The sequence below is a fragment of the Neolamprologus multifasciatus genome, chromosome 7 (assembly GCF_963576455.1).
Source record: "Neolamprologus multifasciatus chromosome 7, fNeoMul1.2, whole genome shotgun sequence".
Lineage (NCBI taxonomy): Eukaryota > Metazoa > Chordata > Actinopteri > Cichliformes > Cichlidae > Neolamprologus > Neolamprologus multifasciatus.
In genome coordinates, this window is record NC_140445.1 from 5,045,847 (window position 1) to 5,072,287 (window position 26,441).

The 26,441-nt window shown below is 40.3% G+C and overlaps 3 protein-coding genes across 4 annotated transcripts in view; all 3 read left to right on the forward strand.

Annotated features, from left to right (window-relative positions):
- LOC146513572 (uncharacterized) overlaps positions 1 to 26,441 on the forward strand; it is a 77,525-nt gene that overhangs the window by 1,970 nt on the left and 49,114 nt on the right. The gene's annotated exons all lie outside the window — the stretch shown is intronic.
- LOC146513573 (diacylglycerol O-acyltransferase 1-like) lies at positions 29 to 12,798 on the forward strand. The gene is made up of 18 exons (XM_085168691.1): positions 29 to 857; positions 1,867 to 2,051; positions 3,155 to 3,242; positions 3,331 to 3,371; positions 3,801 to 3,886; positions 4,029 to 4,081; positions 4,180 to 4,285; positions 5,921 to 6,016; positions 6,113 to 6,172; positions 6,249 to 6,352; positions 6,891 to 6,929; positions 8,578 to 8,619; positions 8,720 to 8,764; positions 8,860 to 8,969; positions 9,049 to 9,114; positions 9,204 to 9,291; positions 10,963 to 11,025; positions 11,290 to 12,798. The coding sequence occupies exons 2-18, from the start codon at positions 1,921 to 1,923 to the stop codon at positions 11,491 to 11,493; spliced, it is 1,422 nt and encodes a 473-aa protein (XP_085024817.1). The 5' UTR covers positions 29 to 857; positions 1,867 to 1,920; the 3' UTR covers positions 11,494 to 12,798.
- wwp2 (WW domain containing E3 ubiquitin protein ligase 2) overlaps positions 13,045 to 26,441 on the forward strand; it is an 84,647-nt gene continuing 71,250 nt past the window's right edge. For both annotated transcript variants that reach the window (XM_085168682.1, XM_085168683.1), the window contains exons 1-4: positions 13,045 to 13,131; positions 16,834 to 16,915; positions 23,332 to 23,488; positions 23,780 to 23,901. In XM_085168682.1, the coding sequence (XP_085024808.1) occupies positions 16,846 to 16,915; positions 23,332 to 23,488; positions 23,780 to 23,901 (349 nt within the window). In that variant the 5' untranslated portion in view covers positions 13,045 to 13,131; positions 16,834 to 16,845. The remainder of the gene's footprint in view (positions 13,132 to 16,833; positions 16,916 to 23,331; positions 23,489 to 23,779; positions 23,902 to 26,441) is intronic.

Here is a 26,441-nt window from a genome sequence, read left to right on the forward strand (position 1 = left end):
AATAAATATGTGGTTTTAATACCAGATCTAGCTGTTTTTAAAACTATATATTTAATCAAGGTTAAATGTAATTAATTAGGTCTAAAGAGTCGGAATATATAAGTGAAGGCGTACGGTTCTTTGTGTGCTGAGTGGATGAAGGGAAAAACAACTTTTTTTTCATATAAATTGCATCAATTATTTCCTCATCAGTAATGATCGAAATGAGCAGTTTCAGTATTAACAGTTACACATTAAGTTATCTGACTTAAAACATAGTAATGTTTGGTTGGCAGGAGTTTTCTTCAAGTCATTTGGGAGAAAACTCATTTGGGAACCCTGCTTTCTATTTCCCCCGCTTTTTATTTTACACCTTTAAACTTAGATCAGTTCAAGGCTTTATTCCCAGACAAATCTTTGATTTTTATGCACAAAGTTAATCGTTTGTTTACAATCCCTTTATGGTACAAAGAAATGAATGTTTTAAAGCGTAACAACTTCTGTAAACATTGTTTTATGTAAAATGTTTATCTTGTGAATCTCTGCTGTTGTGACATTTACTGTGTGCAAAATATGAATTGGATACTGGAGGAACAATACATGACATATGTATATAAACCACGGGCTTCCGTATAAAGCACCAAAATGACAATTAATCAATCAAACTACAGGCCTTTATTTTGGCATCTCAGAAATTAAAGTCTTTTTAAGTGGGCTTTTATTTTGAATGTTTCACAATAAAAGGATCTCGTGGCTTCACGCCGAATAGCAGCACCTCAGAGGTCAGAGAAGCTCTGTGTCGGGCAGTCAGCTGACAGGCGGCGGATGCTCTGAGATGTGGACCTGGTAGAAGGATGCTGCACGCGGAGGATGACGCGGTAGGACGTTTTTCTTTCGCTTCAGAAGGTCACACCGAGCTTCTTTAGGATTTGCAGAAATTAAAAGTTTGACTTGTTAGCACCCGGTGTTGCAGTGGTTGTAAAACGAGTTGGTTAGACTGACTAATGTATTTCGGGCAGCTATTTCATTCGGCGTACATTTTATCGACCTAGCAGCAACACAAAAATGTAACGTCTTGGCTTTTAAGCATAAGATGCCTGCGACAACGGGTCGTTTGAGGGAGAAAGGACATCTAAAGTCTAATCTCTCATGAACTAAATGGCTTGATAATAATTTGTATGCTTGCCGAATTTTCACAAATTGAACTTAAAGCTCGGGTAAAGGCTAAAACTTTATCTTACTTAATGTTCACCCGCGTATACAAGCGATAAAACACAAAAGTGGTAATCCACTACAGCGATTTGGTTGGAATTATTTTCTAAGATGCAGTTTGCATTTAAATGATCTTATGATGCGCTCGTATTTTCTGCACAACCTACAACCTGATTGTCTCAACATGGCAAAGATTAGAAAGACAATAAATCATTGCAGAAAATTTTAACAAGTACAGTGGACAACTGTGCAAAATTCTGGAGTCAATCATGTGTCAGAATTCAAAAACTTTGAGGAAACTGCACAGGATGGGTAGGTGTTAAGGGACACCCTGTCTCAATGAAGGGAAACAGGAAATCTGAAATTTTTGTATATAGAAGAGTTCAAAATAGAAGCCCGACAGTGAGTGTGTACAGGCATCTGTAAAGCACGGTGGAGGCTCTGTCATGGTTTGAGCTCCATTTCAGCCAGTCGTGTTGGAGAAAACTGATGGAAATGCAGAAATGTACAATCACATTAAAATACACTTTATTTCTTGCATGAAATTCAGATAGAAATATGACACTATGTAATATTTATGTTTATTCTTTGATCATCTTAATATTTCAAATCAAATATCTAATAAGAGAATGTGATTTGTGAGAGTTAAATAAATCTGTTTTCTGACTCTTAAAGTGGACTCAAACATCTGTAACCTCCACCTCGGTGGACTGATCCTTGGAGTTAAAGATGGCTTCGATGAGGAAGAGGTTCTCCTCCTCCTCAGTCGAAGAAGACGGTATAAGCCTCTGTGATAGCACTTCCTTTTCTACATTTGAGCTAACCAGTGAAGAAGAACACCCCTACGCATCTTCGCTCTGGTAAGCTCTCTGCTGCCTTCCTCGTGTCTCCATGTGGCAGATGTATGACCTCACCAGCAGATGAAATGTTCACATATTTTACTCAAATAATAAAAAGCACAAATAAAAAATTATGAATGCATTGATTTATATACGTGTAAGGCATCATATAAACTCCAATAAAAACTCACAGAACCCATCAGACCTGGCTGTCATTGTGCAGAAATAACTGTTCAGGAGGATAGCGTGAACCGTAGATGAGGAATAATACTTAACATCTTGGTGAACAAGTAACGACACACGTTACAGCAGGCGTGGCCATCTAATTCTGAAGCTCTAATCTCACACACAGCTTCAAAAACCCTCTCCTACATCTTAAAAGCTTCAAAAGAAGGTGATCGGTTGAACCATCTGTCTTCTTGGTCCAAAATGTGAACACTGGCATCCTTGAATCCTTGAACTTTGGTGGTGGATAACAACTATCAGACACCTATGATGAGGTCTTCAGATCCCTTACTTCAACACCCACTCACATCTTGTGTCAGGTGACCTCAATAGGTCACATGATAGGCCCAAAACCTCTGGTGGTAAAGATCTACGCCTTTTTTGACACCTTGGCTCGTGTTGTGGTACATCTGATTAATATTGGGTCAACGTTGAGACTACCATGAGCTGGATGTCTGAGAATCTACACCGACCTCTCTGACATTGTGTTTTCGTACCGTGTGGTCTTTGTGGCCCATCGTAGAGCCAAAACACCCTGTTTCATAACTACACAGAGATCATCCCGTTAAATTATTCAGCACCATCATTACAAAATGAACAGTTAATGAATTGTAAACCATCTTCAGACTCTTGAGTGCCACTTTTAATTTAAAATCCTCTGAATTTGGGCTAAAATATATTAAACACACAATCAGATGTAGACACGTTTAGTTTCTTTATATCCCAGGTCTTCGTATAACCAACAAAAAGCCATCAGCTGAGTGGTTTTCCATTTGTTTACCACTGGAGGAGACCTGGAATGTTTTTGCGATGCAGTCATATTAGAGCTGTTAGGATAATATTTACAGGAAAAAACAAAAAAATAAGCCTGATGAAGATGAAAATGTGTTTTTGTGCAGCTGCCACAGCATCCAAGACTCTCTGCTGAGCTCTAACAGCAGCTTTACTGGATACAGAGGCATCCTCAACTGGATCATCATCCTGCTGGTTAGTTTCTCAGCCCTGCCTTATCGTTTGTGGAAATACATTTAAGATTTTGTTGAGTTATAAAAACGCTGTCATTCTGATTTTTAAGGTCCTGACTCATGCTCACCTGTTCTTGGAGAATTTCATACAGTGAGTATAAATGGCTTCTGTCCTTTCTTTTGGTTTGAATTTTCAGATTTGGTGGACTTCACATCCATTTATAAAACAGACCCTTCACCCACAAACACACTTGCTTTTTTGTAAACCATTAAAGTTTCATGTTTAGTAAACCTCCCATGCTTTACTCCAGTGTAAAGTCTACATGCTGGGAGTCTGCGGGCACATTTAGTGGAAGAAACGCGCTTCACAGCAGCACAACACACTCTGAATCTAGAAGACTTTCGGATGGTAATTTGTGAGGAGAAACGCCACACTAAATGTGTCACATGAACATATTAAAACCTCTTGGTCTAAAGACCAAGAATTTCTATTCATTACAGTATTGTTTCCAGTTTAAACACATCCCTGCTCTCTGTTTGCTGTTTACTAAAGCTAACTTTGTTTTCCTCTTCATAACAGACATGGATTTTTGATAGATGTCAAAAAGGTTTTGGGACATCTGATTGAGGACAACTGCAACTGGCCGTCAGTCATCCTCATTCTGGGTGAGAACCACTGGTATCCGTAGGACTGTGGCAGAGAAACAAACACATCATTAATGATACAGGATTACTTTAGAGTAGAGAGAATAGGTGTCTCCAGCAGCACATTTGTTGTTGTGAATGAACAAATTTCTTATTTTCCCAGCTGCCAACACGTTTGCTCTGATAGCTTTGCTTCTGGAAAGGTCCCAGGAAAAGGTGAGAGCTTATTATTTTCTCCTTTAGATGTGAAAGGATGTATCTTTCCAGAGAGGGACTTTTTGACACAGAAAAAATAACAAATCTTTGTTTGTCAGGCAATGCTGTCTCTCTCCAACGCGCATCGTTTACACCTTACTAATCTGGGGCTGCTGGTTCTATTTCCTGCTGCTGTCATCGTACACGAGCCTGCAATGTCAACAGGTAACTTCAAACCTGCATCATATTTACTGTAATCCGGACCGATAGATTTGAGTTCCCTTATAAAATACAGTCTTTGGCCACTTCATTAAGTATACCAGGAAACAGATTCAGATCAGATTTTGATCCATGTTGACATTCAGTTTAATCCAATTCAGTTTTATTTATATACCACAAAATCAAAACAGTTGCCTCAAAGCGCTTTATAAGCCACACGAAAATACAAATAAAACAGAGAAAACCCCAACAATCATTTGACCACTCTATGACCAAGTGCTTTGGCAACAGTGGGAAGGAACACCTGCCTTTATTAAGAAGGAGACCTGTGGCAGAACCAAGCCGCCTGCCGTGACCGGTTTGGATGAGGGGAGGGGATGACGTGACAGCATCGCACTGGTACTGCAGATTTGTTGGACTCCAGGACTTCCATGTGTATGGTTGTATCCAAATTCAGGGTCTGCAGCCTTAAAGGCCGCATTTTAAGGCCGATTACGTCACAGCGACGCGACGAAGGCTGTCCCAATTCAAAGGCTGCTCGAAATGCGGCCCTCAAATGCGTCCTTCATTTCCCTGAAGTTTAAGGATGTGGCGGTGTAGACTTCGTGGCCCAACATATCCCAGAATGCATAGCGCAGCAGTGGGTGTGGATAATTTTGCCGAAAAAAAACAGGATGAGGGGCTGCGGAAGAGTAAACTTTAAGTAAGTACTGAATATTATGGCACTTATTTATGTGCAAATGTTTACTAACGAAGAACATTAAAACATTACTGTTGGCCACATGTCGGCAAAGTTATGTGATATTAGTGACGTTTGTACTAACTTGGTTTTAAAGCCTTTACTTTAAAATATACGCCGTTCAATAGCTGAGCTTAATCTTACAGAGAATGATCAAAGCTCATGTAGAAACAAACAAACAAATGAACAAAAGATTTTCTCCTTCATTTCTGTCAAACAAAGCTGTATGAAACGTTTCCAGCTGTTAGTATCATGGTTGCTAGGCAACCTGGGCAGCGCGACGGAGGCTAGACTGTCCCATTTCACAAGCCTCGCACTTCCGGCCTTAGCGGTCTTTAAGCACGCGGCCCTTGTGGACCGTTAAGGCTGCGTACTTTAAGGCTGCAGACCCTGAATTGGGATATATGTGCAGTGTTGCCAACTCCTCAGCAAGGAAAATCGCTATTGGTTGTCCTAAAAGTCGCTAGAAGTAGCTAAACGACGTCATCACCTAATTTGCATAATTGGTCATGCTAATGTAATTGTAACCTACGCTGCTGGAGAGAGAAATAACATCGTGGACGAGACATAAAGTGAGCAAAAAACGTCCTAAATGCATTTAGAATTTATTTAGAACTACAAATTAAATTTCTTTTAGCAATTATTGTTTTTTGTAATGTCTTTCACGTCTTTTTTTAGCGACTTTTTTTCTAAAAAAAAAGTCGCTAGGGGGTCTGAAAACTCGCTAAATATAGCGACAAAGTCGCTATATTTAGCGCTATATATTTGTCGCTATATAAATATAGCGACAAAGTCGCTATATTTATCTTAAATATATCTTTATCTTATATCTTAAATGAAGATATACAGCACTGTATATGTGTCTCATTGTCTGAAAAGCACGTTTATGCTTTGTCCGCCAGGTGGAGCATTTTTCTCTCTCTTGTTCTACACTATTCTGGGGATGAAGCTTTATTCCTACCAGGAAACAAATCGTTGGTATCGTCTGGCTCATTTAGGTATCTGTGCAACTCTAAACTTTTTATTGACCCCATCTCTGAAGAACAGCAGCTGCTGCAGCTTTTTGCTTCTGTTTTTTGTTTTTGTTTTTTTAGAGAAAGATCAGAATGGACCTGCATCACAGAAACACCACAATGAGCATCTGACATTCAGAGGTAACAGCTGCTTCATTTCTTTATAGTAACTCAAAGTGATGTTTCAGCATTTTTAACTCTGTCTTTATTTTCTCAGAGCTCTATTATTTCCTCCTCGCCCCCACTCTCTGCTTCCAGAGGGGCTTCCCCTGCTGTCCTAACGTCAGCATTAATAAGCTGCTTCACAGACTGATAGAAATGGTGAGCTGAACACTGGTGTCGTTACTTTTACACAGTATTGTTCTATGAGAGAGGAGAATAGAAAAAGTAACAAGGATTAATAGCGCTGATATGGATGACTCAGTCGTGGATGACTCAGAAGTCCGTGGCGTTCTTCATCCTCTGTTGGCATGGTAACAAAACGAGCGCTAACAAACCTTTTTCTTGGATAGCTTCAGGCCCTTCAATCAGATTATCTTTGAACCTTTAACCAAAAGTATTGTATTTGTAATACTTTGACACTGCACAGGGGATTTTCTGTCCCCGCTAATGTCAGTGTGACTGCTCCTGATTTAAATCCTCGTTGTTTCGTTATTTCTTTTTCGTTTGATTATATTGTAGTCTCTGAATTTGAAACGTAAGGACTTAGCTACTACATTTTAAAGTCCCGACATCTAAGATTTGTTTTGTATGCCACGTTAAATCACATGTGTTGAATATTTGTCTTTTTTTTAAACAAAATGTAAAATGATTGTGCACACACTACATGGGATAATTAAACATAATTTTCTGTTTTTAGGTGGTGGTTGTCCAGATCATGGTTGGCATTGTGCAGCAGGTACAGCAGATCGCTGAAGTCCTTTCTTTGTTATACAGTGTAGGAATGTTTAGCTTATTTTAGAGTTTAGGAATGTGTTGGATAGGATATAGAATTGTGAGACACTGACACTACCCTGGATATAAATAAAGGCCTGACTGTGTCATGAACTTAGGAGTAGATTTTAGGAGACCCTCCCCAGTTGAACTGTGAAAGTAAGACAAAGAGGAGTTAATGCTGAGTGGAAATTCCCCAGAGGATACCTGGGTGGGGGGTCTCAACATTTGTAACTGGATAACTGTGGTCTGGAAGGGAGATGGACTTGACCGGCAGGGAGTCACGTGCACTCACACACACACAGGTACGCGCATACACTCAGTCGCTCACGTGCTCGTGCATACACACACAGACACATAGAGTTTGCAGCACACCATGGGGGGTTTTATGATGGGGTCGCTTCTATAAAGCTGGCTGTAACTAACGGATGATCTGATATCGTCGTGTTGGTGTTGTTCCCAGATCATCATGAAAATGTTGTTCCAGGTTCAACATTGCAAGTGACCAATCACATTATTGTGACGTTATTCTTTTGTGCACCAACCCATTCGTGCATTTATGAAATTCCAATGTTGCAAGGACAATATCAATTCTGCTTAGCGTTTATTAAAGGGTTAGGGTCAGGGTCAGGGTCAGGGTCCGTTGATCGGCGGACAAAGGCGGTTTCTCGCAGCTTAAGTACAGTTTTTTGTTTTACGCCGGTTTTTCCCGAAGTCGCAAAAGTATGACATCACAACATTCTGATTGGTCACTTGCAATGTTGATCCTGGAACAACCTTTAGTATGATGATCTGGGAACAACACCAACACGAGGATATCAGATCGTGCGTAACTAACAAAGGGGTGAAGATTTTGCAGAGGGACATCGGCCTCGTCTTCCCTTCTAGAAGATGCGTGCTTAAATGAAGATGAATAAAGGTTTTGTGAAATAACTACTGAGTTCCGGTGCCATCTCTGGAAGTTTTGAGGAATAAAACGAACCGGGGTGAAACTGATTTCGCAACAACAGTAACTTAGTATCACTGCATTTATGTGCAGAGCTTTCAGGGAGTCTGGCACTGCACGGCTGTGAGAGCATGTTTCACTCTGGAGGTTGATTTGGGGGATATGTGTGAATTAGGAGCAGCACTGATGATGACATATGCTATTGAATGTACTCTGCTGATACATGTTTTGTTATGTGTCCTTAAAATGTGTCCTCATTCTTTAGTATAACACCAAGAAGTTATTTCCTGGCTATAACCTCTCATCACGTACATAAAAATGCACACACGAAGAGCATTGATCACTGTAGCATTTACAGTCCACTCGCCACAGGGCGTCAAGCAGGCACTGGGCTATGACCTCGGGAGTTTAGAAAACTGGGTCATTACTCTTTATCGTGTTCCTCATTGGTGTGGTTGGGTATGCTGTGCCATTATTGCAGCATTATTTGAATCAAAGTGACATCAGTGCATTTGATTCACCTCTCAGTGATTTTAATGTCCTGTCTATAAATGGGTGAAATCTTCAGCTGGTATTTCATGGAGTAGGGAGTCGTGGAAATCGATGACTATTATCTTCAAGAACCAAGTTGAATTTCATGATTCTTGAATCCTTTGTTTCCTTCTAGTGGATTGAACCCATCTTCCAGAGATCAGAAATCTCATTCTCTGTAAGTGAAACACGATCTTCTGAAGTGTGCTCCTTAAAACAAGGGCAGCTCCCACCCTTGCTGAATCCACCCTTCTTTCTATTTGTATACTTTTATCCAGAGCATGGCCATCACTACGAGGGTGGAGCACCTCGTGGGGCTGGTGGTTAGTGATTTCTTTTGTCCTTGGTCCATGATACTTAGAGATTAGAGTTTGAATGTGTGGCATATCGGCATTGCTAACACATACTTTCTTGTCAGGCACCGACCCACTTCCTCTGGCTCCTCTTCTTCTTTTTGACTCATTCATACCTGAACTTCTGTGCAGAACTGCTGCGCTTTGGTGATCGCCATTTTTATGGAGACTGGTGGTCAGTTGTGCAGAACATTTACTGTAATTTGTGTTAATTTTGCATCTCAGAATTAATGCAGTTTATATTTTATCTACAGGAACGCTACAACTTTGATTGCTTTCTGGAAGAACTGGAATATTCCCTTTCAGAGGTGGTGTCACAGGTATTATCAACATGTTTTGGTCTGTGTGCTTGAATGTTTGACATGGGTTGTTTTTTTGCTTACATGTTTTTCTTTTTATGCATAAAAAGACACATTTACACTCGTCTGGTGGAGAGGAATGTTTCCCCATCACATGCTGAGTTGCTGGTTTTCCTGATGTCTGCTGCGCTTTGTGAGGTACGGTCCGCTCTTCTGGCATCTTTGGAAAGGGGCTATCAATGCTTCCTTACCTCCTTTGGCACAGGATACATCGCACCCTTGCTTATGGCAGTATCTGATTCTTACCTTACTGGTCTACAGTATCATATTTAAGGTGCTAGAGCAGCAGTCTCCAACCTTTTTTGCGCCACGGACCAGTTTATGCCCGACAATATTTTCATGGACCGGCCTTTAAGGTGTCGCGGATAAATACAACAAAATAAAACTAGTACCGGTACCGAAAAAAAGAAGATTTATTCATAACACACGTGAAAAGACCCAGGAAAACCGAGTTAACGATCAGAACGATAACAAAATAACGCTGAAAACCGATAAAGACCCTGAAAACTATACATTTCACACCTGAGACTCAACTCTCACGGCCCGGTACCAAACGACTCACGGTCCGAGGCCCGGGGGTTGGGGACCGCTGTGCTAGAGGACCATCGGTGCAACTATAGAGTATAGGGCTTGAATGTCAGGGCCTTGGCTTTATTGAATTTAGTCCCACAAATCTAGCATTTAATAAACGGGGAAACCAGCATAAGTTACAGCAATCTAATAACGTTCAGACTAAGTTTGTGCAGAACTGGCCAGAGACACTGTAAAGGTGAATCAACATCCAAGGGCCACCCCTGCTGGTCATTAACCAGAATGCAGGTTCAAGGAACTTTGCATTTCAGACCCAGAGGTTACCTCTGAACGATCTCATATACTCCAAGATTGCAGGTGACCTTTCAAGGACCAAACATTGATCTTAAGCCCCAGAAATTTTGGTTTGTGTCCCATGTGAAGCTAAAAGCAAATGTGGAACTATTTTAGACTCTCTGAACTCATGTTTTCAGATTTAAAAATATCTGTTTTCACACTTTGGTTAAGTTTTCGCTGTAAAACTATTTCTGGCCTTTAGGATTCTTATGAACTGACTTTACATCAGTGAGAGACGCTGAAAGACTTTTTTAAACGGGTGACATTTCTTAAGATGAATATCAATGTTATTTTGTTCTCATTCAGATTGTGCAATATTACTTAACAGTATGTTATTGAATGTTTGTTTCATTCCCCCATCATACGCTGCTACTCTCTTTTTATTCATTGCACAATACTATGTCACTTTTTATATAAGCACCTGCACTGATTGTTATGTTATTTATTTTACTGGAATAATTATATCATCACTTTGTTTGAGTTGTTTGACATTATATTTGCATTATGCTATTGTATACTACTGTAAATTACTGTATCCTACCATTCTTATTGTATATTATTATATATCTTTATTCCTATGTCTGGTAATTAAGAGAGATTTATGACCTTGTTTATAACCTACAAGCTGCATGAAACACCGAGCAGTCAGTGTGAGATGAGTGTTTGTAGTCCATCAGTGGGACATTGTAGTTTCACCACAGCTGACCCACGTCAGTGACATCCACCGTCGCTTTATTAGGTAGTTTGGTTTCTGGAGTGGAGTCAGACTTCACATTTTTTCTTGACTTCGTGATTTTTTTTCTCCCACTTGGGAAAAGGAAAAGAGATTAGAGATTAGGATTGAATTGCAGCCCACTTCTATACAATAAAATTAAGCTGGTACCTCTGGATAAACTTCCAGTACTAATGAGCTGTGATGGTTCTCTTCTCTCTCCTACACAGTATATGATTGCTCTGCCACTGCATAGCTGCCGTCTGTGGATCTTTCTCATGATGGTGTTTGAGGTGAGATTATTGCACTGGTGGCAGCTGCTGCTGTATGGGGATCCAACTTAATCATTCATGGATGCATTTTATGCCCTTTTATTTAACAGTATTAACAAATGCAAAAAGGCTTTAAATGGAGACATAGATTACACACTGAAATCTTAGTCCTAATAATTAAACCTGATCCACTTTATTGTTTTTGTCCTTCCACGCCTAACACAATCCACTGTGTTATTATAATCGGGGCGTGTCTCGAGCTGACACCATGTCTTCTTCTTGCAGCTCTTGGTCGCAGTATTCCTCCGAAACTGTTTCCAGGGAAACTATGGCAACGGTTTAGTGTGGCTGTTCCTGCTGCTGGGCCCTCCTCTAGCTGTGACCACTTACTTTCACGACCACTACGTCAGCCTCCACGTTAACCGTCAGCATCGCCCGTCACAGTCACCACCAACATCAGAGCGGAGGGTTTTCCTGCAGCTTCACTGACTGAGTGAAGGCAGTCCAGCAGATATTCCTACACTTTTGCATTCATGACTGGGCTGAGAATTCATCTGTGAGGCAAAGCTGCACATGCCTGATGTTTCACTTCAGCAATACATATTATTCTGTGTACACCAAACCTGATTTATGCTACTATGCATTTACATCATGCTGATATTATTGGAATAAATGACTGTTTAAGGTTTCTTTATTTAAATGTGTAGATTCGTGCTTTCTGAATGTGGACAGCAAAGTGAGGTGGTGTAATCAAAGTTGCTGCTAGGACGCCGCCACGTCAACGTGTGATTAAGAGGCCTTCATTTATATAAGTTTACCGAATCACAAGAACCGCCTCTTCTTATGTGAGTGTGCACAGAATCTGAAGCAGAAAGCGAAGTTCAACAGAAAGTTTATAACTTCCATCATGATACTTGTTATCTCCGACTGAGGTTTTAGGTTTCGTCGAGGCAGCTAACACAAAGAAAGACTGGCGCTGTTGAATTTTGTTTGTAGTATACCCCTCTGATCGTTACTTGTTCAGGCTATTGTTTTCAAATAAAGCCATCTGAGTTACTTAGCCTCATCTCCTCTCCTTGTCGTAGATCCTAGATGCATATACCAACATTCCCATCAGGTTCCTCTTCTCTGGAGGTTCTTTTGTGGATTAAAATTTGCCATCTGATAGGAATACAGCCTGTTCAACACTAAAATCACCTGCTCACTTGCCGCCTGCTGCTGAAGGACACAGTTACAAATTTCCACTTGCGCAGATACGTACTGCTCCCGTTAGCTGGTTCCCAAGACCTTTCAAATGGACTTACCATCTGTCATGAATGCAAGTGAAAGCAGGTGGACTCAAAGTGCAAACTTAAACAGTACAGGTTTAAACAGTTTGTTAATCAATCAGATATTTACAGTCGAAGGAGGAGAGTGGGAGTTGGGGTAATGTACAGAAAATAAAATTTTCAAACTTATAATTTTTTATGCACTTTCAAGATATTATTTTCAATTTTGGGAGACGGTAGATGCCAAAAACAGCTGAAGCTGATTTAATTTTGGTAAAAAATCGGGTCATGGTTAAGGTCCCACCAAATGTAAAGAGTACTAAAAGCGTTATATTACCCACAATTTGTTAAGGATCGTCTTCAAACTTCATAACAACATACTAGGCCGTGGGGGACATGAGTACAATGGTTGGCTAAGCATTTGACCTCGAACAAACTTCATATTTTTGCAGTAGGATTAGGGTTTTGTGTCTCCTCCTGGGATTAAACCAGGGATCATTCGGAGCTTAGATAAAGATGTAAACTACATAGAGATACACAGATTTATTAAAAAGTAGGAGCATGCTTTCCTCATTCCATATTTTAATATTTTATTAAAATGTATTTTAATTAAAAAAAATATATATATACATCGCATATATATATATATATATATATATATACATCGCATATATATATATATATATATATATATATATTAAAGGTGATTTAAAGGTGATTTAAGGTAATTGTGTGGGCTGTTTATTATTGTTTACGACCCACAATCCTTTGTGCAATGAGAACGCTAGGTCACGTGATACTGTCACTGAGGCGGAAATGAAAGTTCACTAGCGACAGCGGCGGAGCACAGCTGAAAAAGGTACGTCCAGGATCACACTTAAGCCTAAACTGTTATCGTGTCAATACGTGTACCATGGCATGAGGAGAGCCGTGAGGCTGTGGGTGAGGCTTTACTTGCTGTCAGGTGATTAGAACGGGTTTTATCCGCATGTCCTTTTATAAAATCCCACCAAGAAGCTCGCTGGCTAGCTATTAGCTTCTTTTAGGGAAGCTAGCTGAATTTCGTTGAGTCAAAGCGGAAGTGTGTTGGCTTCCCTTTCGAAATAAATGTGACTAGAGTTCGACTGAAATATTCAGATTCTTAGAGATCAATGTATAAATTGTGAGTCTCTAATACATTTGTGTTTTTCAATAGAAGAAGCTCACCTTCGACAGTTTCTATTTGCTGATAAAATGATTAATTTGCTGTTTTTTGTCTCCGCACTCTCAACGCAAACAAACCCGAACAAAACGAAACAGGAGATTTTATTTTGCAAACGTGACCAGAAGCGTTAGCGTTTTGGCCGGCTCTCGTTGACGCTGATGCATACAAACCTTGATCACCTTCCGCGTTTGTATTATGTGCGCAGCGGCCAAAGGTATTTTATACGGCAGCGATAAAATAGTTTGTCAGGATCATTTAAACCTCTCTTGGTTCTTGAGAAGTTCAGACAGCTCACAGCGGCCAAGAAACGCTGCGCAGCCTCCAGCTTCTTTCACAAGGTTGACGGAGGATGCTGTGCGCTTTTTGTTTTGGTAGCTCTCGTCTGTTTATCTGCAGCCTTGAGACAGACCTCAGGTGGATATTCTGGCAATCCAACACCCGGTTAGTCACTGTGACTCGGACCAGGTCACCTCTGGCTGGGTTTTGTCTTGGTTTCGGTTGCAGTGCCTGCAGCATGTCACCTTCAAAATGAGGGTCCCCTTCGCAGAGCAGTGTTAGAATCGGGGTTTTATTTTTAATTTTAATTCCTTGATGCATATAGTACAGATCAGTATAAGCACACCTTCAGAGCAGAGTCCAGCCTTAATCTGCATTGTATTTGCGGTGCTTTAAATTCAGCAGGGTGCTCTGACTTTGCTCAAGGTGATGTTGTGATAAGTAGTTAGTGTCTTACAAATCACACTGCCAGAGAGTGTACAAAATAGTTCAGACAAGCTCCAACTTGGGGTAGGTAATCTCGCCTATAAATAATATAGTGATTCACCCTTTAATTTCCTGAGTGTTGTTAAAGCCCCTGCAATCTGCATGTACATGAAAACAATCCGGTTTAGTTACAATAGTGGAACACGGTTTGTAATCACACCAGGGTAAGTGATTATTACAGCATCCATGAATTGTGCAAACATAAGCTGTTCATTCATGATGATGATATGAGAGGACTCCTTCCTGTAGCCTGGGTCTGTGGATCTTCCCTCCTGATGTCTGAGTTCATATATACTGTTTAAATACAGCTGAATTCCCAGTGAATGCGCTCTGATTTAGTGTTTCTGGCAGTGTGATGAGAGCGGAGAACAAGTATGCACACTCGTTAACCAGCAAGAGTCTAGATGTCTCACTCTATATTATTTTTGCATGAGTGGGCCTTTTGTATAGTTTTAAAGTGTCTCGCGGCTTCTGCCAGAATATAGTGTCCTACTGATTTCTGTTTGTGGCGTAGAGGGGAATCTGTGTGTGTGTACATGTGCTTACAAAAAGCAGTTTCCCTAATTCTAATTTTTTCAGTACCTTGTCAGAAATAAATAACAAAGTGATAAAATGGGCTGCCTCAATTGAGATTCACCTCCACTATCTTGGACTGGAGCTGGAGACGGCAGGTCCTGTTTGCTCTGTAGGCTTGGTGAGCTGTAGGGTGTAGCTTGTGGTTAAAGTGGCCCTTCAGCAGATCTACCTTTGCCAGGTGGAGTTCAGGAGAGAGCAGCAGACCTGCAGCGAGAGATCCTTTTTGTGGGAACAGCTGAATGGCAGTGAAGTCTGAGCCAGTTAGTGGGGGAAGCGTTATATTAGAAAATACTGAAACAAGTCGGTGTGTATGCTTGGGCGGTCATTAACATGTCTGAGCTGACTGCTGAGTTAAGTATGTGTGACGTCTGTTTTTAAGTGTTTTAATGTGACCATAAAAATAAGATAATAATAAAATAACTAAAGCAATAAGATTTTTGCTGTGTTAAGAGAAGGTGGATATTTGGCTGTGGAAATCAATGAGTCCTGCTTTTGACTTGAATCTAACGCCACGGTTTTTAAAGTAAACATCAGTCGGGCTTATTGGCCTTAATGTTTGCACAGCTGCTTTGAAACAAACTCCATTTGGATGTTTTCTTCCAGATGTTTTGGCATAAATTGTCATGTCTTGAGGAAAAACACCCGTTACTATCACCACCTGGTACCTGTTGCTGTGGGTGGGGGAGCGCCACCTGTATTCTGCTGCTTCTTTGTCCTGTTCATCCCGCGTCTCTCTCTGCTGCTGGTGAATGTAGTGATACGACCTCTCCAGTCATTTAAAAGACTCAGAATTCCCTTCTGCTTGTGGGAGTTTTGTAACTGTGCAGTTATAAGTGATGCGTGATTGCATGTCATGATGTTTTGCCCCGTTGAATTAGGTTAGCCCAGCTCTCTAATGCTGCGAAATGTGCTTAGGCAACGTCACTTATCACTCCCCTGGAGTGAGTGTTTAAGGACTGGAGGTGCAGTGTGGTGGGAGTTTTATGCTTTTCTGTCTGAAGGAGGGGTTATGTTCTGCTGGTGACGTTAAAATAATACGAGACAACTTGCGTTGCTTTCAAGATTGTCGTTCAAGACACTGCACATAAATCAAGCTATGTCATCCACCTCTTGCTCCAGATTTACTATCGAATGCAGTAAAATTCTGCCTCTGTAACCGGTGTGATTCTGCGTTGTGTCTGATAAAAAAGGTAAAAGAAAGAAAGACCTCCAAGTAAATAATTTGCCCACTCCAGCTCCTCTCCCACAGGGGAATTGTAGAAAAGGGTGGCATTTATTTTTACATTAAACATAAAGTATGCATTTACACGTAACATATTTGACATAAGATAAAACAAAAACAACAACATGAAATCCGACATACCTGATCAAAAAGGTAAAAGAAAGAAAGACCTCAAAGTAAATAATTTGCCCACTCCAGCTCCTACGACCAAATACAAACAGTGGGGAAGAGGGTTAGCTCAACCCACCACAACTTCCAAGCTAGCAAGGAGTATATATCCATGCTAGCATTTATGGCGCCTGAAACACATTTATGATACACACATACTACACACTTATAACATCTAACAAAAACAGGCTTAATAATGACAATAATTGAACTAAAATTGCAATCAGAAACATCCAGGTGGCTAAATATGAATTATATGTGTGTTTTAAGGTGTTGGAAAGAAATGACACCCACCTCTCCCACGGGGGAATTGTAGAAAAGGGGAGAGGCAAAAGGGGTACACTGTATTTATAGGGTTGCACCAATAAAGAAGAAGAAAAGAATGAGGAGGGGCTCTAACTGATAATGAACATAACTACAGGCTTGGAGGTCCTAAAAGTCAGGTATAAAAGGAGCAGTTTGGGGGTTTAGAACACATTTTGTGTAATTATAACAATGTGATTTATGACCTTGTTACACCTCCACTATAATATTTTTTGCATAGAAGAGCTGTATCACCCAACACACACCTGATTGGAAGGCAGTGACAGTATATTGTAATATTTTGTGTGTTTGTGATTGTGTTACAGAGCTGTGATGTCATGGCAGCTGCCAGCGTGAGCAGACCTGGCAGTGCCCAGACCACTGAGAAGTCTCAGTTGACCTTGAAAGGTAATTTTCTTTTCTACTTTATTGCTCACACAGACAAAATGTTGATACTGCAAACAGAAGAAGTGTGGTACAGGTACTGTTTTTTTTTTATCTCTTTATCTGGCTATCCCTTCTCCAAGCATAAGACAATATATTATCACCCATAAACATATTTCATAATGTGACTATGTCCTTTCTGTTTGAAGTAGTGCTGTTTTGGTTGTGAAAACATGAATGATGAGCTGTGACCAGCTTTGGAGGGGCCAGTTTAGTGACGCGGGGCTGTACTTGTTGTGCAAACAAATATTTTTTCTAGCTTGCTGACTTGAGAAAAGCAGCGTTGGTCGCTACCTGACATAAACGTTGACTTATAAAGCGAGATAAGGGAGGATTTTCATTCTTAATGTAATGCAGTATTATCTTCTTGCCAGGATTCAGTACAGAGACGAAGAGACGAACTGCAAGATGGCAAAGTTAGGTTCAAAAAATCCCCAACTTCATGTCAGTCCAGGGTTCAGCACAATGTAAACACAAAAGGCAAAAATTTAAACAGAGAAACACTCAAATAAAACCACAAAGAGGAAAAACGTTACCTGGAAAACCGGAGATGTGCCCAGAGGTGTTAACTGCCAGAAGTACAAAGGTGACCTGGCAAGAAAGAAAGGGAAACTGGGGGTTTTACCTGTAGGTGTGTGGGTGTGTAATTCGCTGTTGGAGAAGAGGCGGAAATAGAAATAACTAGAGGTGAAGACAAACAGCTGTTAGAAAATAAAACAGGAAATGAGGGGAACAATCCAGACACCCTCAGGTTTCTCTCCTTTTTAGTTTGTTTGACTGTTTGATAAAATGTAAAGACCAGGATCTGCAAAGTTTACAGTTCACTTAGCTCACACCTTGGTTCGTTGGATGAATTTACCTTGCACTGCAGCATTTTCCCTCCGTGGTTTAAATGAATGAATAATAATTTCGACCCATCCAGGCAGTTATGCAGTCTAACACCTCTCAGCTCCTCAGCTGAACACCTACATCGCAGCTGGTGCGTGCATCAATGTAAATGCCACATCTACTGATGGATTTTCATTTTCACAGATCCGATTTGCAATTGAAAATATCGCATATTTAAAATCCTGATCTGTACTTGCGACAATCAAGGAAAATATAGATGCGGTGCACTTTAACCTGCAGAATGACAGTGATCTGCCACAGATGGTGATGTTTTGTTAGTTTTATGCATTAACCCAGGAGAAACAGAGCCAAATGATGACCTGACACTAGCTTGGAGAATAGAGGAAGCCTTTTGCTTATAGATCATGTTCACTTGAGTGAATTTTATTAATTAATGGAGGAGTCAGGAAACAAAAAAGATTCACTATAAATGGCTGTGATAGACTTTTTATGTTCTTATCTCTAACGACTGAGGCAGCAGGAGGGCTCGCAGCTTCAGCAGAGCTGCAGGGTTTTAATGCGACATTGTCTATGACTTTCAAATTGCACATAAAAGATTTTGATTTGAGGTTTTGGTGGTTTTTCACTGGAGGTTAAGGTGACCAGATGAGTGTGCTACCTACAACACAACCTTGTTTACGACTCCAGACTTTCTGTTTCAGTCTCGGTGCTGAGAGATTTCATTGGTCATGTGTACAGCATAAGTTACCATAGTAACTGTCAATGCAGAGATTTTTTTTAAACATTTTTTTTCTGTGTTAATTTTCAAAAGGTTTAGTTCATGTGTTCGAGACGTCATTCAATGTCGTTTAGTTGAGAACAGTGTCGTACAGTGACTCTAATCCAAGCCTGAGAGTCCTGCTTGGTTTAATCATCCAACACTTGAAATGGTCAAAAGGATGAAAACATCACATTAACAGTATTTCTTACCTTTTAATATGAGTTTGTATCATAGACCTGATATAAGGATATATGACCTGAGCGTTTTGAAGTCTGCATGTTTAGGTTAGTTTGTTTTAGAGCCTGTCGTTAGCAAATTTTAACAAGTGTGTGGAGTTCAGGCATGCATTCATAAACTGTGTAATGCACAAACACACGTGCCTGTTAATAAATATTGAACAAAAGACTGTGTCTCCACCAAGGTTATTATCGTTAACGAAAACTAACGAAATAACGAAAACTAGAAGTGAAAAAACATTTTCGTTAACGGAAATAAAAATAAAAACAAAAAAAGGAAAACTAACTAAAACTGGAATGAGTGTTCACAAAACTAACTAAGATTAACTGAATTTATAGCAAAAATGTGTTTAGTTTTCATTGATGTGTGCGTGTCATACAAGAGTCAAGGGTGAAAATGAAGTTTAGTTTCCAGATTTTTTTCTTGCTGTGTCTCATTATGCCAGCAGGTGGCAGCACGTTAGTCGAGTCGTCTGTGTTGCTGCTCCGTCCACGCGCAGAATCATGTCAGGAAAAGTCGGAAGAAAGCGCCAGAGTCCAATTTGGGATTACTTTGAATATGACTGTGTTTTGGATAAAGCAAGTGTCTTGTAGTGGAAAGAGACAAATTATGAGGGACATTTTTAAAGGGGAAAAAATCCCACAAACCTTAAAGTGCACTTGAAAAGCTCACACAAGAAGGCTAACCTAGCTTAGCTTGAGAAGGTAAGGGAGCACACTCAACCCTCATCCCCAGAAAACAGAAGCTAACCCCAGGCAAGGCAGCGTGATGCATCCCGAGACAACAGGACGGGGATATCTACACAACTGTGTGAGTCAATTACCTTCAAAAAGTTTATCAATTCACTTGAACCAAAATTACGAACACCCGGTGCTGCGAGAGTTAATAGTCTCATTGGGGCCAAGATATACATTTTATAGTTGCCTGGTATCAATGGTTGTTCATCTGCCTTTATTTATTTATTTAGAGAACCCATAGGTGGGAATGTGAGTTGTCTGTCTCTGCGTGTTAGCCCTGCGACAGACAGGCGACCTGTCCAGGGTGCAGTATGGTAGCTGGAATAGCAACGTACCCAAGGATAAGCAGAAGAGAATGACTGATATGATGAAACTGGGATTTTGTTACACTTAATTATTGCAAACACAACTAAAACTATAACTGAAACTAATCAAAACTAAACTGAAACTAAGGATTTTCAAAAAAAATAAAAACTAAACTAGCAAACAATTGGTAAAAACTAATTAAAACTGATATAAAATTGAAAATCTGAAGTCAAAACTAAATAAAAATAAAAACTAATGAAAATTCCAAAACTATTAAAACCCTGGTCTCCACCACTGAGAAAAAGAAAACCCATCCGTAACTCGAACTTTCGAGTTAGCTTTGCTAATGAGAGATATTGTTTTGTCGTTACCTGTAAACAGATGGTGCAAATGCAAACGTAGGCAGTGACAGCGACAGTATGAACAAACTGGCGCCAGGTGTGTGAGCTTTGAATGCCTTCAGTGATAACTGCATGGATGTGGAGTCACTGTGTTCATGTTGAACTGCTGGATAGCCGACGCCTTCTCCTTCTGGATAATAAAGAAATGACGTACCTCTGTAGAGCTTCCTGATTGGCAGATCTGAATCAAAATTTCAAGTCAGGCATAGCATCTTCTGTTTCTTTTTTTACTGATTGAAACTAGTGTCCACGCATCAGCTAACTCCACCTGTATAAATCTTTCTTTGTACTATGCTGTAATATTTTAACATGAAGCTATAAGGTGATTGACTCCCTTTTTGTTTTTGCATGAATCACTTGAGTCTGCTGGGAATAAAATGAATTTTCTTGCACCTTATCTTTAAAGAGACAAAAAAAAGTTCATCAAAGAGTCATAACCACAGGTTTGATCATATGAACACCGACTCTTTATTGACTTTTTATTTACCGATCTGCTCTCAAAGGCTGTCTACCACTCCTCCACCTCTCCCACATCCTCCCACTCTGTTGAAACTTACTTTAGTCCTTCCATTTCTGGCACACCTCCCACCTCCCCGTGTCACTTCCTCCCTGTTTCTAGAGAACTTCACATGAGTCACGATCTGTTATGCCAGATGTTCAGAAGATCTGAGGTCATCAACATGCTGCTGCCAGTGTGGATCTGCTAAGGTCTCACTGCAAAGGAAAAAGGACAGATGGAAACCCCTCTGTCTGTCTTTTTTTTTTTATCTTAATCTGTCACTCCAAAAGTTGATTCTGTTCATCTGGACGTAGCGTTTTCTGGGAGAAACGTTTCGTCACTCATCCAAGTGACTTCTTCAGTCTCAGCTGACTGCAGGTTTCCCCAATCTTATAAACAGTACATTTGCATAATGACGGAAACCAGCCCACTGAAGGAACAATGGGCTGTGAGGTCAGTTCCTTAATCATAATTATGCAAATTCTCATGACCATTGATCAAATGTTTATAAGATTGGGGAAACCTGCAGTCAGCTGAGACTGAAGAAGTCACTTGGATGAGTGACGAAACGTTTCTCCCACAAAATGCTACGTCCAGATGAACAGAATCAACTTTTGGAGATTTATTTTCCTGGATGATTGAGAATGCATCAAGACCTTAATCTGTCACATTCATTCTTTCAGTCGGTAGTCCTGATCAGAGGCACTCTGCGAGACGCTGCTAGTCAGCATGTTCTTCAGTTTGCAATCTTGTGATTTTTGTGATTCAGTGTGAAGAAATCAGCTCCTCTGAGGACCGATACATGCGATAGCAAGAGTCTCAGCAGGCCTGCAAGAATTCCAAGCCTCTGAGCTCGCCAATGTCCGGATGTACACTTTTACCCCACTCCAAATAAAAAATTTTTAAAAAGAGAAAAAAAACATTTGAAATCAGTAAATGCAAAAAGTTTCTTTACTTTCAAATACTCATTCCACCTTAAATGGAGCATAAGTAACCAGTACAATGTTCCCCCAGTGAACTTTGCACTGGTTCCTTGGCTGGATTTTATTGTTTTTATTTTTTTTTTTAAATGAAGGCTTTATTGTGGTCAGTCAATTCTTTTCCCCCAAAATTAAATAAATTAAATACATTTTATTAAATAAATAAAAATTAAATAAATGAAAATGACACTGAAGGTGTTTTTCTTTCTTCCACTAGAGGGCAAAGTTTGTATTTGTCTGATACACTCTGTGTACTTCAAATCCATCCTGAGCAGGCCGTGACACACAGCGTGTAACAAAATACTCACAACAGCCAGTATACATGCAGGAGTGCACACAGGCCAAGGAGTTTCTGTTAGGGTGTTGCAGTACGCTGTAACATTTGTCCAATTTACTGAACCACTTATTTAACTTTTAACTCCAGCACCGCTGAGAACCAGAACGGTAGTGTACACCGCGCTGCTTCACATTGTTTTCTATTCATTATGTAATAATCTCATAAAAATCAGGATTGTTCCAGAATCCTATACGTACACATCGCCTCTTGGCAGTCATCTTAACACTCCTACAAAGACTTATTTGGCCAGTTATTTTGGAAGCATTGCTGCATTAGCGTTAGTTACCATGGTCACCTGGATGAAGAAACTGCATATATACAATCACCAGTCAGTCTGATTTAAAAAGAAGGGTGTTGCCTTGACGATAAAAACGCCACTGCACTCTACAGGAAGGGTCAGAGGCGTCTGTATTTTCTGGGGCTTTTTCTCATCTGTTGGACACGCTCGGGATTTTACATGAGTCTGTTGTGGCTAGTGCCATCCTCTATGCTGTTGCATGCTGGGACAGCAGGCTGAGGGTCACGGATGCTAACAGGCTCAATGAACTGATCCACGAGGGCAGTAACATTGTGGAGATGGAGCTGGACTCCCTTAAGGTGTTGTCGGAGAGGCGGATGTTGTCCAAGAAAAGGACAGTGCTGGACGATCCCGCTCACCCACTGTTGGCGAGTCACAGGAGCTGTTCAGTGAGGCAGATGCATCACCGAACGACACAGGAAGTCATTCCTGCTGTTCAGTTCATCCATCGTAATACAGTGCACACACACTAACGATCTGAACATCCTTTACAGAGGATGTCGGTATAATAAGAAGGTCGTCTTTGTGTCATATTTAGTACTGGAATAATTGTTTATTAGAACTATTATTATAATATTAGAACTATTTGTAAGCTAATTTTGTTACATCTTGTAACTTTGTAATATATTTTGTTATTTAATATAATTTAGGTAGTTGCTGTTCTTGCTGTCTTGGAGTAACTGTGACCATATAATTTCTGCAGGGATTGATAAAGTGTTCTGATGCTGAACTAAAATTCTTTAGTGTGATTAGACGGTCGTTTTCCACATGAGGATCTGATCAGCTCCGACTCTCTTTCTTATCAGAGCTGCAGTCAGTTAAACGTCAATGAAAAAAAGAAATGCTTCTTTTTTGTTAACATTTATTGTCCTTTGTTGCCATAAATTGCTGCACTGCTGGCAGAGGTTTTGTCACAACCACAGATGTGTTCTTCCACTGCGTTACATGCTTTATGCGTGCGTGTGTGTGTTTGCAGTGGTGTCGGCGAAGCCCCAGTCCCCAAAGCTGCCGAACCGGCACTCTCGGCTGAGCTCCTTCGTTGAGGTGACTGCAGACGGCCTCACCAGTGAAACCAAAAAAACAGGCAAACGTAGCGGGCACCTTGAGCTGCAGTGGAACGAAGACCTCACCCTGTGAGTGAGCACCACACCAGCACGTTTTATTGTTAAAACAATTCAACATTAAATTAACTGCATGCATCTGACAGTGTTCGGACCGTACTGCTGTCGTGGTAGTGCTCTAACACAGATAAAATTTAATCGAGATGTTGTAGGTGTTTCCCATCAGCTTATTTAAAACATTTTGTCTGAGGTAGAACTTGCGTACCGTCGCTAAAGACGATGAAGAGCAGGATGCAATAATAAAATGCAGCTGCTGTAAGCAGAAGCATTTGTAGCTGATGTATTTTTCATGCCGTTTTGCAGTAATGTGACGCCACAGAGTCGTCTGGATCTGAAGCTGTGGAGCTGCCACACCCTGAGAAAGGAACTACTGGGCAGCGCAACCATAGACCTGCTGGACACGCTGCGCTCGCACGATGGCAAGAGTAAGAAAAAAACGCACACAAACACCCACACACAGTTTGGAGTCACCATGCATGTCGAGCACAATTTCGCTGTACGTGTTTCTCTACCTTACTCAACAGAGGTTTGTGCATTTTTCCTCGTTGTTTTTTTCCTGGCTATTTAATTTTTTTAAATAAATTTTCTCTATATTGCTTTGAGTAAATGAAATTACCTAAAAATTGCACTTGGGCATTTTTATTACAGCCCTGGTGAATTTCATTGGATGCAAAGTCCAAAGCCTCCTTGGAAGTGTCAGAATTACTCTGATGATATGCAGCGTACCCAAACAGTGTTTGCTTTCGTGTAACCAAAATTATTAGCAGTATAAGGAATTTAAAGTCTGTATACAGGACATACATTCATATACAGAAAGGTTCTGTGTCTTCCAGAGACTTCATTACATCATCATGTAATCCAGCGGTCCCCAACCTTTTTTGCGCCACGGACCGGTTTATGCCCGACAATATTTTCACGGACCGGCCTTTAAGGTGTCGCGGATAAATACAACAAAATAAAACTAGTACCGGTACCAAAAAAAAAGAAAATTTATTCATAACACACGTGAAAAGACCAAGGAAAACAGAGTAAACGATAAAAAACGACAACAAAATAACACTGAAAACCGATAAAAACCCTGAAAACTATACATTTCACACCTGAACCTCAACTCTCGCGGCCCGGTACCAAACAACTCACGGACCGGTACCGGTCCAAGGCCCGGGGGTTGGGGACCGCTGATGTAAGCCACGACCAACCGCTATAAAGGAAATTCAAAAATATTGCTGTAAATACACGACAGACACGGTCAGAGAGAGGCTGCTGAGACTCTGAGACTAAAATGCCGACTCTAAATCCATGTGCAGTAGTTAGATTAGATCAAACAACCTTAAAAATTACACGCAGTGGCCGAGGCCTTGCAAGGAATATATAGAATTTAAATTTTTCTTACTTTTCTTTGTAGCATTTGAAGTTCTGATAGTTACTTGTCAGTTATTTTAATCAGGCTGTTGCAGCTTATCTTAACCCACTTTGACAGAAGCTCACTATACTAATAAAAAATCTTTATCACCAGCAGATTTGGCAAAAAACTGAAAGTACTCAAGCTTACAGAATAAGTTGTTTCTTTTAACGAACGATGTGCTAACTAACACCAAGGGTGCCAGAGCCTTGTTCACATGCTTGTGGTTTTCATCCACTCAGAGGCACTTAGTGAAGTAAGACATGCAGATGTATAACTGGCACAACACCTGAATTTTCTTTTTACTTTCAAAGTAAAAATGTGCATAACTGTTGTTAACAGTGCTGAGACTGAGAGTTTTATTTGATATTCACACTTAAACTGAACAGTAACACTGATTGGATGTCTCAGAGCTCTTCAGTAGCCTCAGTGATGGTGGCACATTGCCAGCTAAGCTTAACTTAACTTTGTTATGAACTCCTCGGAAAAGATTTCAGTGCTCTGTAACTTTTGGCTTGATAGTTACTGCTAAATAACTCCTCTGTAAGCGATTAATATTCTTTACCCTTACATATTTGACTGAGTCAGACAAGTCTAGAGTTATAAGACTGTAATGTAAGTATGTCTAAGATGGTGCCATACGTGATGGATCTTGCTTATCTTGATCTCTTATCCTGTATTGGTTGTTGAGCACTAGGATGCAATGGCCTTAGGCGTCTCCTGCTTGAGCCTGCACATTCAAGCTGCATTGAGTGAACTTCCCTTTGCGACTCATCTTAAAAGATGTACCCACTCTCTAACAAAAATATCAAAGGACACATTATTACAGACATTTTATATCTTATACATGGTCTTCTTAGATGTAATTGAACAAATGAAATGCTTTGTCGTGCTTTCATCTGTACAGATAACTTTGTAAACAATTTTTAGGCAAAGTCTAATTTGCCATTTGTGTTTGAGCGCCTGATAGACACTTGTTTACTGCCTACTTCCCATCCCGGTCTTTATCTTAAGTGTAGATGGTATTAAGCCTTTCTCCTGGAGAGCGTTGTGTGCTTGGCTACATGTTCTGAAGACCTTTTACCGTAAAAAGGATCCTGTGATTATGCACACTTTTCTCTTTTCTTTGGACGTCAGGGTCTTCATGTTGCCAAGCTCCTTATTGTGTCCACCGATGTTCCTGTTAAACTAGTGTTCCTGTTATATCCGATGGATTTATTTTTAAAGTCTGAGGAGTTATACTTGAACTGCAGCTGTGTTTTGGATTCACAGCGACGGCTTCCAGATATGATGGAAGCTCAATGATGAAGAAATGCCACACCTGTCCTTTAAAAAAGGGAGCGGTACATGCTCAAGAGCTTTAATTCTTAAAGCCTGAACCCTTCATCTAATTTAAAATGAAATAAAGCTGCAATATATAACTTTCACTTAAATATCTTAGAGAAACATTTAAAGCAGGATGTTTTTTTCCTTCACCCTTAGCATCCTCCGCTGTCACACCAACTACTCTGCATGTCCTCCTTTCATACATCCATGAACTTCCTCTGAGATCTTTCTCTTTTT